Source organism: Ovis aries, chromosome 3 (genome assembly GCF_016772045.2).
Source record: "Ovis aries strain OAR_USU_Benz2616 breed Rambouillet chromosome 3, ARS-UI_Ramb_v3.0, whole genome shotgun sequence".
Classification (NCBI taxonomy): Eukaryota; Metazoa; Chordata; class Mammalia; order Artiodactyla; family Bovidae; genus Ovis; species Ovis aries.
The window spans coordinates 104,715,196-104,727,253 of record NC_056056.1 but is presented as its reverse complement, the minus strand read 5'-3'; the positions used below and the strand labels follow the sequence as shown (position 1 = coordinate 104,727,253).

General features: G+C 46.4%; 1 protein-coding gene and 1 long non-coding RNA gene across 9 annotated transcripts in view; one reads left to right on the top strand and one right to left on the bottom strand.

The window, feature by feature from the left end:
- The window catches only part of NPHP1 (nephrocystin 1), a 68,049-nt gene extending 56,984 nt beyond the window's left edge, over window positions 1-11,065 (top strand). For all 8 annotated transcript variants that reach the window (XM_060413980.1, XM_012173874.5, XM_012173875.5 and 5 more), the window contains 4 exons: window positions 4,868-4,980; window positions 6,988-7,061; window positions 8,180-8,224; window positions 10,244-11,065. In XM_060413980.1, coding sequence (XP_060269963.1) covers window positions 4,868-4,980; window positions 6,988-7,061; window positions 8,180-8,224; window positions 10,244-10,516 — 505 coding nt within the window. In that variant the 3' untranslated portion in view covers window positions 10,517-11,065. The remainder of the gene's footprint in view (window positions 1-4,867; window positions 4,981-6,987; window positions 7,062-8,179; window positions 8,225-10,243) is intronic.
- Window positions 4,398-6,991, bottom strand: LOC132659605 (uncharacterized). The gene is made up of 2 exons (XR_009600192.1): window positions 6,566-6,991; window positions 4,398-4,801 (listed from the first exon to the last, which is right to left on the bottom strand). It is a non-coding gene; the product is annotated as an uncharacterized LOC132659605 (long non-coding RNA).
- Window positions 11,066-12,058: the final 993 nt, after the last annotated feature.

Here is a 12,058-nt window from a genome sequence, read left to right as displayed (position 1 = left end):
GACTTGCCTGGCAGTCCTGTGGTTGAAATACCACACTTCCGCTGCAGGAGGCACAGGTTTATCTTTGGTCAGGGAACTAGTCCCACATGCTGCAAAAAAAAAAAAAAACACCTTCATCTTTGTTCAGTCAGATTTCTCTGCCTGAAACAGAAAGGACAGGGACTCTTTTGGGGTACGCCAAGGGCCATACACCGATGTGGGTAGAGCCAAGGGCAGGAAGCCCAGGTATCATCTGCATCAGTGCCCAGGTTCCCCAGGAGCCTCGCGGGCCAGCTTCCTCCTGCCCTCTCACCAGCCAGCAGTGTGCCCTGGGTCAGGGGCAGGTGAGCCGATGTGGGCCCGCCTTCTGTTTGTTTGGCTGGGTTTGGCCGCGCGGGCTCGTCTTTGCTGACGGGCTTTCTCTTCTCTAGTCGCAGTGCCTGGGCTGCTCATTGCTATGGCTTTTCTTGTTGCAGAGCAAGGGCTCTGGGGCGTGGGCTCAGCAGACGTGGTTTCGGGGCTCTAGAGCACAGCCCAGTAGTGGCAGCCAGGCTCAGTTGCCCCGCTGCACGTGGGATCCTCCCGGAAGCCATGTCGCCCGCATTGGCAGGCGGATTCTTCACCACTGAGCCCCCGGAGAAAGCCAGGACTCATTTTCTTGAGCAGAGAAGCGGCACTGGAATCCTGGGCCTGGCTCTCCTTTTACAGAGGCAGCCGTGATTGTGTACACCCTCAGCTGAGACAAAAGAGAGAGCAAACCGATCCTTGCCTTTCACCAAGACTTGGCTTTCTGATTCTGGAGCTGTGTTTTGATGGGATGTAACTTGATGCGATTTGACCAAATGCATGCTTTTTCTCTCTCTCTGCTTTATGCCTTTTAATTTTTTAAATTATTTTTTAATTTTTTTTTTTTTTACAGTAAGTCCTTGTTGGTTATCCATTTTAAACACAGCCATGTGTACATGTCAAATCCTAAACCAAAGGCATGTTTTTAAACTCCTGATGAGGGAAAGCCCTAAATTTAGACCCAGGCTCCCAGTGCGTGTGGGTTCTGAATCCTGAGAAACCCTGGTCTATGGGAGTAGACTATGTGCCTGGGTATAAACTTGCTATAAATTTATTTTCCTTTGCCTTTTTGATGTATCTCATCTTTTTTTTCTCCTTTACTTCCATTGTATTGTTGCTAAAAATAAAGGAAATAGTAGTGTCACTTGTGGGTGTTAGTTGCTCAGTCGTATCCAAGTATTTGCAGCCTCATGGACTGAAGCCCGCCAGGCTCCTCTGTCCATGGAGTTCTCCAGGCAAGAATACTGGAGTGGATTGCCATTCCCTTCTCCAGCAGATCTTCCTGACCCAGGGATCGAACCCAGGTCTCCTGCACTGCAGGCAGATTCTTTACCATCTGAGCCCCCAGGGAAGCACCAGGAAGTTACTTGCCCGGGGCCTGTTATCATGTTTATGGTACTTCTGCTGGTCTGTGTGTGAGGTCAGAAAGGTATATCTTTACTTCTTCAGCTTAGAGCTTTCTGGCCATCTTGGGTTTGGGAAAAATCAAAGAATTTCCCTAAAGGAAACTCTGATAAAGAGCCAGCAGCATTGCTTTGTGTCATGGTGAGGTGCCAGAAGGAAAGGAGTGCCCACACAGTGGGCGCTGAAGGCCTCTCCTACAGGCTGGCTGCGGCGCCTGCCAGATGGAGCGGGCTGGTCTGGGAGAGAAGGGGAGGGGAGAATGGAAGGAAGGTTCCACCCCTTCCCCTCGCAGAATTAATGGCTGTTTTTCAGCATGAGACGAGTTTGGGCATGCATCTGAAACGCTGCCCGCATGAGCCACAGAGCAGAGGGTGGGAGGCAGGAAAGCCTTGGGAATCACAGCGTGAGAACGAGAAGGCATGTGGTGGCATCAAGGCAGCTGCCATGTTTTTCTGCAGCCAGTCCTTGAAATCTAGGTCGGGTATATACAAGATCAGAATTTTAGCAGGGTTGGAAAAAGATGACTTCTGACTCTGTGTGCCAAATGTGGTGTATGAATTTAAGTGTGCTAAGAGAATCTACCTTGCATTTTTGAGATTTCTAGAAATGCAAGGGTTACGGAGTGGTCAAGATTTCTTATCTACATTATGTGAAACTCCCCCTGGGGGTCACATTCATTCTGTTCTCTTCCAACTGGCTGGAAGCCTGGATGTTAGCTGTGTGATTAACTTTCCCTTCTAAAATTCTCATCCTAGAAATTAGAATAAAGGATTAATTTCTGAAAGTAAGATCTGCTCTGTAACGTGAAGTGGTTTTTCTTAGCTCAAAGACGTCTTCCCCTTTGAAGAGAGCACATTGTTGGCCGGGTTTTTGAGATTTCTTCTATGGTCATTCTTCACGCTTAGTGACAGAGTTCGTGTGTTTCTAAAAATAACACTTAGAAAATGTATGTTTGGAGTGACTCAGGACGTCTTCCTGAGTGTCTGCTAAGGTTGCCTCCGGTGCTCAATATCCCCACTGAGAGCCTGGTGTGCAGCCGGTGTCCGGCTTTGAGATTGCCCCTTCGGCTCTGTCATGCTTGCAGCATCTTCGTTGTCATCTGGGGTCTCTGTGGGCCCCCCAGTTGTGGCCCAGGCTCCAGTAGTTGTGGCACGTGGGCTTAGTTGCTCCTCAGCATGTGGGGTCTTAGTTCCCTGACCAGGCATTGAACCCACATTCCCTACATTGCAAGACAGACTCTCAGTCACTGGACCAGCAGAGAAGCCCCAGGCTCCAGGTTTAATATCCACATAGCTGTGAATTTTCCAGTTTTCCTTCTGCTGTTGATTTCTGCCTTCATTCCATTGAGATCAGAAAAGATACTTTGGAGGCAAAAAAGAAAGCCTACTTTATATAATTTGTCTTTTAAATTGTTAGGACTTATTTTGTGCCCAGCATATGGCTGTCTTGCAGAATGTTCCTTGATCACTTGAGGAAAATGTGTATTCTGCTACCAAGCAGTGTTCTGCGCATGCCTGTCCGTTACAGTTGGTCTGCAGCGCGTGCAGGCTCCCTTTCCCTACTGATCTGTCTGGCTGTCCTCCAGGCAGGAGAAGCCTGGCAGGCTGCAGTCCCAGGCTGCAGTCCCCAAGGTCTCACAGAGTCCGACACGCCTGCAGCGATGCAGCATGTGCGCTGGCTGTCCTGCCCCTTATTGGAGGTGGAGTCCTGAGGTCTCCTCTGTGACTGGGGTCTTTTTCTCTCTTCACTCCTGTTGGTGGTCATGGCATATATCTAGGAGCTCTGATGTTTATTGTATACGGTTGTAATTGCTATGTTTTCTTAATGAATTGGCCCTCTTACCTTCATATAACATCTTTCATTGTCTCTTATAACAGCTTTTGGTTTTAAAGTCTGTTTTGTCTGATATCAGTATCTCTGAGCAGTGTGTCTTCTCTCTTTGTTTACTATTTGCACGGAGTATCTTTAACTGTCCTTTTACTTTCAACCTATGAATGTCCTTACATCTAAAGTGGGTCTCTTGTAGATAGAATACAGTTGGATCCTACTTTTAAAACAATCTATTCTGCCAATCTGTGTCTCTGGACTGAGGAGTTTAACCCACTTACATTTAAAGTAATTGCTAATGGGGAAGGGCTCAGCTGCATTTTGTTATCCATTTCCTGTACACCTTAAGTTTTTTCTTCTTGTCCCTCTTTTCCTCCTTACTGCCATCATTTGTTTTTAATTGATTTTTTCACAGTGATCCCTTTTCATTACCTTTTGTGTAAAGATTTTTTTTCTTTGTGGTTACTATGAAAATTACATACAACATCCTAAAGTTCTTACGGTCTATTTTAAACTGATATCAAAAAAATAAATAAATAAATAATAAAAAAAATAAAAAAATAAAACTGATATCAACTTACCTTCAATATTGAAAGTTTTTTGTTCTCGAACACTTACTATGTACCAGGCATTCCCTTAAGCTTTCCACATTTACCTCATTTTAATCCCTTTAGTAACCTGAAATGCAGGCATGACTGTCTGTATTCTACAAATGAAGAAACCAAAACTCAAGGATAAAATTAACTCCAAAGCACATGGCTGGGAAGTAGCTAAGTGAGAGCTCGGTCTGATCTGTCGCACCCTCCCCTGTCCCACCCAGCACTGCAAAAAGCCTGAGCTCATGTTTCCTCTGCATTCATTGCATCGGGTGGGGGTGGCAAGATGGCTTTGTTAAAACTCACAGCTGACTAGTCCCGTTCTTTCTAATTGATGACTCTTATTTTCTATTTGACATTTGACATGGCTGTATATGCAAATGTGGAACAGAAAGTGTAACTCAAAGTTGTGACTTGAAATATACTATATATTTATATAAATAGTATATATTTTTATATGCTATATAAATTAAAAATATACATAGACATAAAAGATTTTTGAAGTTTAACGTGGCCAACTTATAGTTAATGTTATAGTTAATTTATATAACATTAACTTATACTTAACATTAAGGAAATTTTCCTTAACATTCTTTTCAATAATTAAGCCAAACTCAGTACTCTTCATTAGAGTGATGAGTATACATTTAAAAAGCACAGTCAGTTCAGTTCAGTCACGTCCAGTCGCTCAGTCATGTCCGACTCTTTGGGACCCCATGGACTGCAGCACACCCAGCTTCCCTGTCCATCACCAGCTCCGAGAGCCTGCTCCAATTCATGTCCATCGACCTGGTGATGCCTTCAGCCATCTCATCCTCTGTCTTCCCCTTCTCCTCCTGCCTTCAACCTTTCCCAGCTTCAGGGTCTTTTCCAATGAGTCAGTTCTTTGTGTCAGGTGGCCAAAGTATTGGAGCTTCAGCTTCAGCACCCTAGGTTGGATCATAGGGGACTGTTTAATGGGTACATTAAACAATGTATTCTTTCTTCTTTAATAGTCTACTACCAGAAACATTAATCGGAAGCATGTGCTGCGTTCATTTGTTGATATTTTATCGCCAGATCCTTGGAGATGTTCTCCTGAAAGACAGGATGAGCCTGAACAGTGCAGGTGAGACGTCTTTGGCGTTCCCCTCCTTGTAACAGTGCCCCATGCCCTGAGTGAACGTGGCCTCTGCCAGCCTGTGTCTTCTGCTTCTGGTGGTGACAGCTGGGGTGAAATATTCAGGAGAGCACCAGGGGCCGCCAGTGGCTTCATATGCCGAGTCTCCTGCTCAGCGTGCGCCCTGCGTTCCGTGTGCGTTCTGTTCTTTACCACATTCGCTTTTCGCATCTTAAATTCTGGAGACTTGAGATCCAGATTTCGTATATAATCATATCTTTCCCTTAATGTCTTTAATAATGTTTTTCCTGGGTGTTTGGTATACATGTCCTCTTTTTGGGAAGAGAACAAATTACCCCCAGATAACTGGTTTTAATGCAAAAAGTTTAAACATCAGTAAAATTGGTGAGACCAAGTGAGAGGTATTCAGGGGTTCTATATTGCAGCTTTTTCCGTCAGCTTGAAACTCTTCCCCAGTAAAATGTTAAAAAGTAACTTTAAAAAAAATCAGTGAGTTGTCATGCATGATTGCAGTTGGTCAGAGATTGGCATGTGTTGTAAGAACTGCCTCTAAAAACGTTTCGTTATATTGGATACTCTTTATCGAGTGGGTACTATGCACCGGGGCCCTGTCGTGAATGAGACGGGCACTGTCGTCCTTATCCTGCTGGAGCCACAAACTTCAAACACAAAACTATGTGAATAATCCTTTCTAACCTTAAATGTTCTGAAGGGAAATACACAGCAAGAGCGTACACCAGGAAAACCTGAATTAATGTGTGCAATGGAGGAAGGCTTTTCCAAGCAAGGAATATGTAAGACAAGGCCTGAGACAGGAGTGAGACATACAGGGGACATGGGTGGGCTTGGGTCCCTTCTGGCTAGAAGGACCAGCACGTCTGAAGACCCAAGGCAAGAAAGTGCTGAGTGCACTGGAGGAATTGAGATTGAAAGCAGGCCAGTGTGCCTGGAATAGAGTAAGGAGAGAGAACCCCAGGGTGGCTTAGCACTCGTGGACAAACAGAGTTCGCGCTTAGACACGAGTTCTCTCCCGGAGACGCACTACCTGGGTAGGCAAGGAGAAATGGGACTCAGAGAAGCACCAGCATTCCTCAAGGAATGACTGCAACTCTGAAGGAGGCACAGGTTAAGCCTTTCGGTCACCACACGCCTTTGAATTTGTTTCGGTGCCTCTGGAAAAACTTCCTGAATGACATGACGCCTTAAAGAGGGTAAGGCTTATTAGGTTTTTTAATAGGTAAGAAGGCTACTCAAAATTGTTGACTTTATTTGGATCTGAGCATCCGAATAAGCCTAGTAAGACCTAGAGGAAGGATTTTTCTCAACTGAGAACACTAGATTGTTGAAGCCACTGCCCTGGCCGTTTGTGGAGTGTCCTTCCTGGCGTGCGTCTTGGCACGCACCTCATTGATTGTGAAATATCAGTATTCTCCTGCATAGTATGTAGGCGCACGGCCATCTCCCGAGCCCTTTCAGCATCACCAGCACCGTCTGTTGGCCCCAGGCTGAGGTCCTCCCCAAGCAGCGGGGAACTGGAGTCAGGCCTGACCTGCCCGCCCTCTGCCACCTTTACCTTGGTGCCTCCTGGTTCCCGCTCAGCCTTCCAAGAGCATGGGTGCCTTGTAATTGGAAGATTCTTCTTACCACACCACAGTTCAGTCATGAGGAGGAAAGGGAGGTAGGAAAAAAAAAAAAAACACAGAAAGAAAATCAGGATTTTCCAGTCTTACTCTGTTCAGAGCCACTTTACTCCCATCCTGAAGGCTCTACTTGATACCAGGCTCATTTCAGAACCCCCGGGCTGTGGATGTGGAGACAGGTGGGGATGAGGCGGGGACAGCTTCCAGCCCCCAAGAGGTTGGAGTGGGCAGAGTGTGTAACCAGCAAATCATCTGGCACAGGAATTTCAATCTGAATGAATATTTGTGTGTCTATTGCCGTAAGTTGCATTGGGTGAAGCTTATATAAAATCCTTCCCGTTCTTTTGCATTTCAGATTTAATTAGTAATCCAGTGCTGGCCACCTTCCCCAGGCTCTTGGAGGAGTCAGACATAATGGATGCACTCAGGGTAGGTAGTATGTGTCATGGTGGAGGCCTGCTGGGCCCCAGAAGGTCTTCATTTCATACTTTCATGGGGCTAGTTGAACTCCGGGTGTTTTATTTCTTTAAAGACACTTTTCTGAAACCTTGTGCACAGATTAGAAATATTTACTTGCAAGTGAAAGTGAAAGTGTTAGTCATGCAGCCGTGTCTGACTCTTTGCGGCCCCATGGACTGTAGCCCGCCAGGCTCCTCAGGCCATGGGATTCTTCAGGCAAGAACACTGGAGTGGGTGGCCATTCCCTTCTCCAGAGGATCTTCCTGACCCAGGGATAGAGCCCCTGTCCCCTGCACTGCAGGGGATTCTTTACTGTCTGAGCCCCCAGGGGAGCCTGCCCTTCATTCTGTCTCTCCCTGGCCATTTCCTCACCTCAGCAGATACAGCTGTACAAAAGCATGGCGTTGGCAGAGTCTTCTGTTTTCGTGACTGTCTCACCTTAAAAGCTTAGTGATATCTTACTGTTCAAGCGCTACGTTGGTGCACTTGTATGGACGTGTTAGCGTTTCACCGACTCTGTTCTTAGTTTTTCATTTTGCCTACTTGTTTATTTTTGGCTGGGCGGGGTGCTTGCATGGGCCTTTCTCTAGCCGCAGTGCGCAGGGGCTGTTCTCTGACTGCAGCACCCTCTAACGCCCGAGCTCCTCGCGGCAGTGGCGGCTCTGCTGCCGAGCACAGGCTCCAGGTGCACGGGTTTCAGTGGCTGCGGCTCCTGGGCTGCAGACACAGGCTCAGGAGCTGTGGTGCGCAGGCTCAGTGGGTCCGGGCACGTGGGATCCTCCCACGGCAGGGATTGGACCCCTGTCTCCTGCACTCCTGTGTTGGCAGGCGTATTCGTTATCACTGAGCCACCAGGGAAACGTGTTAAGTTAGTTCTGACTTGTAGCTTGTGAAGGATCGCTTGCTGATCCATCCCGCCTACTCCATCTGGTTCTGGGTCCTTAGGACTTGATGCCTCACTAGAGACCTACTTCTTACGTGTGCCAGACCTATACATCATGTTTAACCCTGATTTAAGCTTACTTACAGAGATGTGGCAAAGACCTGTGAATACTCAGATTAATCTAGTACTTCTGTTTGCTTTTTAGAGTTCCTGGGCTGAGAAAGAGAGTACGTTAAAAAGATCAGAGAAGGTAACATGACGGTCCGCCCCGAACTTCACAGTTCCGTGCTCTGTGTTCACTACACGGCCTAATCACATGTCTTCTTGAGCTGGAGTAGCCATACTCATAATCCCTGTTGACAATTCAACCATGTTATTATGGTTCCAAAGACTCCTTCGAAGAAGGGCACGGGTGATCGATTCTAAGCGTTAAAAAAAAATACTTGATCAACACAGTTATTTCAGACACACTTTTTTTTCTCCTTTCAGTTTTTAGTGTCTTTATCTTCTCCCATGTTCCTTGGGGAGATTTTTTTTTTCCTGTTTCTTTTTTATTTTTTAAATTATGAAAGTGTGATAACACATTTACAGGAAACTTGGAAATATAGAGCAAAGTTACATACAATTTCACTGTATATTATAGTTATTTTTTAAGTAGATAAATTAAGATTTTTAGTTGGTGTTTTCAATATCAAGCTCTCAAAAATTAATAGAATGAATATGCAGGAAAGTAGAAGGATATAGTAGACCTGAAAGACACCATGAACCAATTCAATGTAATTAAGAGGTATACAATTTTCCCACAACAGTAGGCTACAAATTCTATTCAGCTTCCCATAGACTATAGGAGACACTGGAACATATCCAGAGACATAAAGCAAGTACAAAAATTTGATGGTCTTAAGGTATTGAAATCATACAGACTCTGTTCTCTTATGTTTCTAACTGTGGAATTATATTAGAAATCAATACCAAAAATCTTTGAAAATAACCCCACGTATTTTCAAGTGCAATGTGACATTTACCGAGAGAGTCAGACCACTGAGTTTTATTGAATTGAGGGGAAGTTCCTAAGCCAAAATGTTCCAGCTGCCTATCAAATTACTCTCATTAAAAAAAAAAAAAAAATCCCTAGCTCTCAAAGTCCACATCAGGTGCGGAGAAGTAAGGAAAATCGGCATACGCTGCGCCTCACACTGGGAGCGCGCGTGACTGTGCGTCCGTGGCCCAGCGCGTGTCGTTACCAGACTGACTTGCAGCGATCGGTGTGCAGCGGCTTGACTACTCCAGTCCAAGACTGACAAACCTTTTTGGTAAAGGGCCAGAGAGTAAATATTTTTGGCTTTGCGGGCCACATGCTCTCTGTCTCAAATACCCAGCTCTGCCTTTGTAATGCAAGGCAGCTACAGGCAGTATTAAACACCCGAGTAGGGCTGGTTCTACGAGACTGTTTATAAAGAGAGATGGAGGTGGGCTGCATGGGGCCCACGGTCCATGGTTTTTGGACTTTTTCCTCAAGGAACATGGGAGAATAAAGAAAGACACTAAAAATTGAAAGAAAAAAAAGGTGTATATATTGTATCCTCATTTGAGCTTCCATTCCACCCAGATTGGCAGCTTTAATGCTGCTCTCGGTCGGTAGTGGACAGGTGCTGGGCCTCGGGCCTGCAGAAGCGGCCTCTCCAGCTCCCCCTGGAGGGGTCGTATCCCAAACCGCCTGCCTCCCTACAGTGCCCACCTGAGCTGTGGAGCTGGGCTGCCTGCCCTTGGGATGCCATCTGGCTCCTGTTCCGGGGGAGGTGGGGTTGACGACACACCGTTTACTCCTTGGGCTCCTTCTCTGGATTTCAGGCAGGGCCCTTGCTGCCCTTCTCCTGTAACACCCTCAGCTGATTCAGTGCTCCAGCGGGCTTTGCACTGTGTCTTACCTGGAACCGCCCCCTTGTCCCCAGAATTAGACTCCAGTGCCCCAGTCTCCTTGATGGAATGTGCGAGATCCTCAGTGGAGCTCGGTGGGCGCCCTGGCTTCAAGGAGTCCCTCTCAGACCCTCAGAGAGAACCTCTCGTTTGTCCCCGAGGTGACTCCTGCTGTGTCCACGTCCTGACTGAACAGCTGGTTCAGAGCCCGTTACCTGCCAGGCATCCCTGGCACCTCCATCCCACCCTCTCCCTCGACAGCTTCTAGTTTGCAGAATCCCTAGAATGTAATGCTTGAGAAGTAACGGCCTGGGTCCGCTCGCAGTGACTGCTGTTGCGGGTGTTTTCCCAGGGAGACAGGGAGCTCCTGAAGGCGGTGTTCCTGCTGGTTTACCACGACTGCGTGCTCCCTCTGCTGCACTCTGCGCTCCTGCCCCCGTCTCGATGGGCAGAGGAGGAGACTGAGGCTGCCCGGTGGAAGGGCATCGCCGACTTCCTCAAGCAAAACCAGGAAAATGAGGGCGCCCTCCAGGTTCTGCTGTCGCCAGAGGGGGTCCATGAACCTTTCGACATTTCCGAGCAGACCTATGACTTCTTGGGTGAAAGAAGAAAGAACCTAGCCTGACAGCAGTGGCCTTTGACCCTCAGCTCCCCGCTGAACATGATAGACCCTCCACGATGCCCTGCATCACGTGGCCAAACCGGAACTAACGGCCCTGTCACTTTTCTGCACAGGCCGCATTCTACAGGAAACGTTTATCTGGTAATTTGAATGTGGGTCAGTACAGTAAAACAAGTTTTTATAAGTAATGTTGTTTGAGTTTAAAGAGAATTTTTTTTTTTTTTTTTCAAAAAGCAACTGCTACTTTTCTTTTAAAATTGAGTATAGTTGAGTATGGTATATTGAGGATGGGATGGTTAGGTGGCATCACTGACTGAACGGACATGAGTCTGAGCAAACTCTGGGAGACAGGGAAGGACAGGGAAGCCTGGCGTGCTGCCATCCGTGGGGTCGTGAAGTGTCAAGCACAACTTAGTGGCGGAACAACAGCAACGTGGTTGATGTGAAATGTGAAAGTTTCAGGTGTACAACACAGTGATGAACAATTTTTAAAAGTTATGTTCTCTTTAAAGCTCTATAAAATACTGGCTATACTCCCTGTGTTGCACAATATATCCTCGCACTGTTTATTGCATACTTAACAGCTTTATCTCTTAATCGCCTACCCCTGTCTTTCCTGCCCCTGTTTTCCTCTCCCCACTGGTAACACGTTTGTTCTGTGTCTGTTTCTTTTTTTTTCATGGAAGTACAATTGATTTCAATGTTGTCTTAATTTCTTCTGTAGAGCAAAGTGACTCAGTTACACATACGTATATACATCCTCTTTTAATATTCTTTCCCCTTACAGTTTATCATAGGATATTGGATATAGTTCCTAATGCTATATTGTAGGACCTGTTGTCCATCCGTTCTTTATGTAATTTGTTGTTATTTACTCACTAAGTCATGTCTGACTTTTTGTGACCCCACGGACTGAAACTCGAGTACTTTGGCCACCTCATGTGAAGAGCTGACTCATTGGAAAAGACTCTGATGCTGGGAGGGATTGGGGGCAGGAGGAGAAGGGGACGACTGAGGATGAGATGGCTGGATGGCATCACCAACTTGATGCACATGAGTTTGAGTGAACTCTGGGAGTTGGTGATGGACAGGGAGGCCTGGTGTGCTGCGATTCATGGGGTCACAAAGAGTTGGACACGACTGAGTGACTGAGCTGAACTGAAAGACTGTAACCTACCAGGCTCCTCTGTCCATGAAATTTCCCAGGCAAGAACACTGGAGTGGGTTGCCATTCCCTTCTCCAGGCGATCGTCCTGACCCAGGGATTGAACCTGCGTCTCCTGCATTGGCGGGCGGGTTCTTTACCCCTGAGCCAGCAGGGAAGCCTTCTATATGTTACACTAACTAACATCTAAGTTGACTCCATCTCTACATCTGTATGAAAGCAAGATTTTATCAAAAGTCAAATTTATGATTATTCAAGAAAGCGAAAATATAATCCACAGAATAGGAGAAGATATTTACAAATAATGTATCTGATAAGTGTCTAGAATCCAGAATGGGGATTCCCTGGTGGCTCAGTGATAAAGAATCCACCTGCAATGC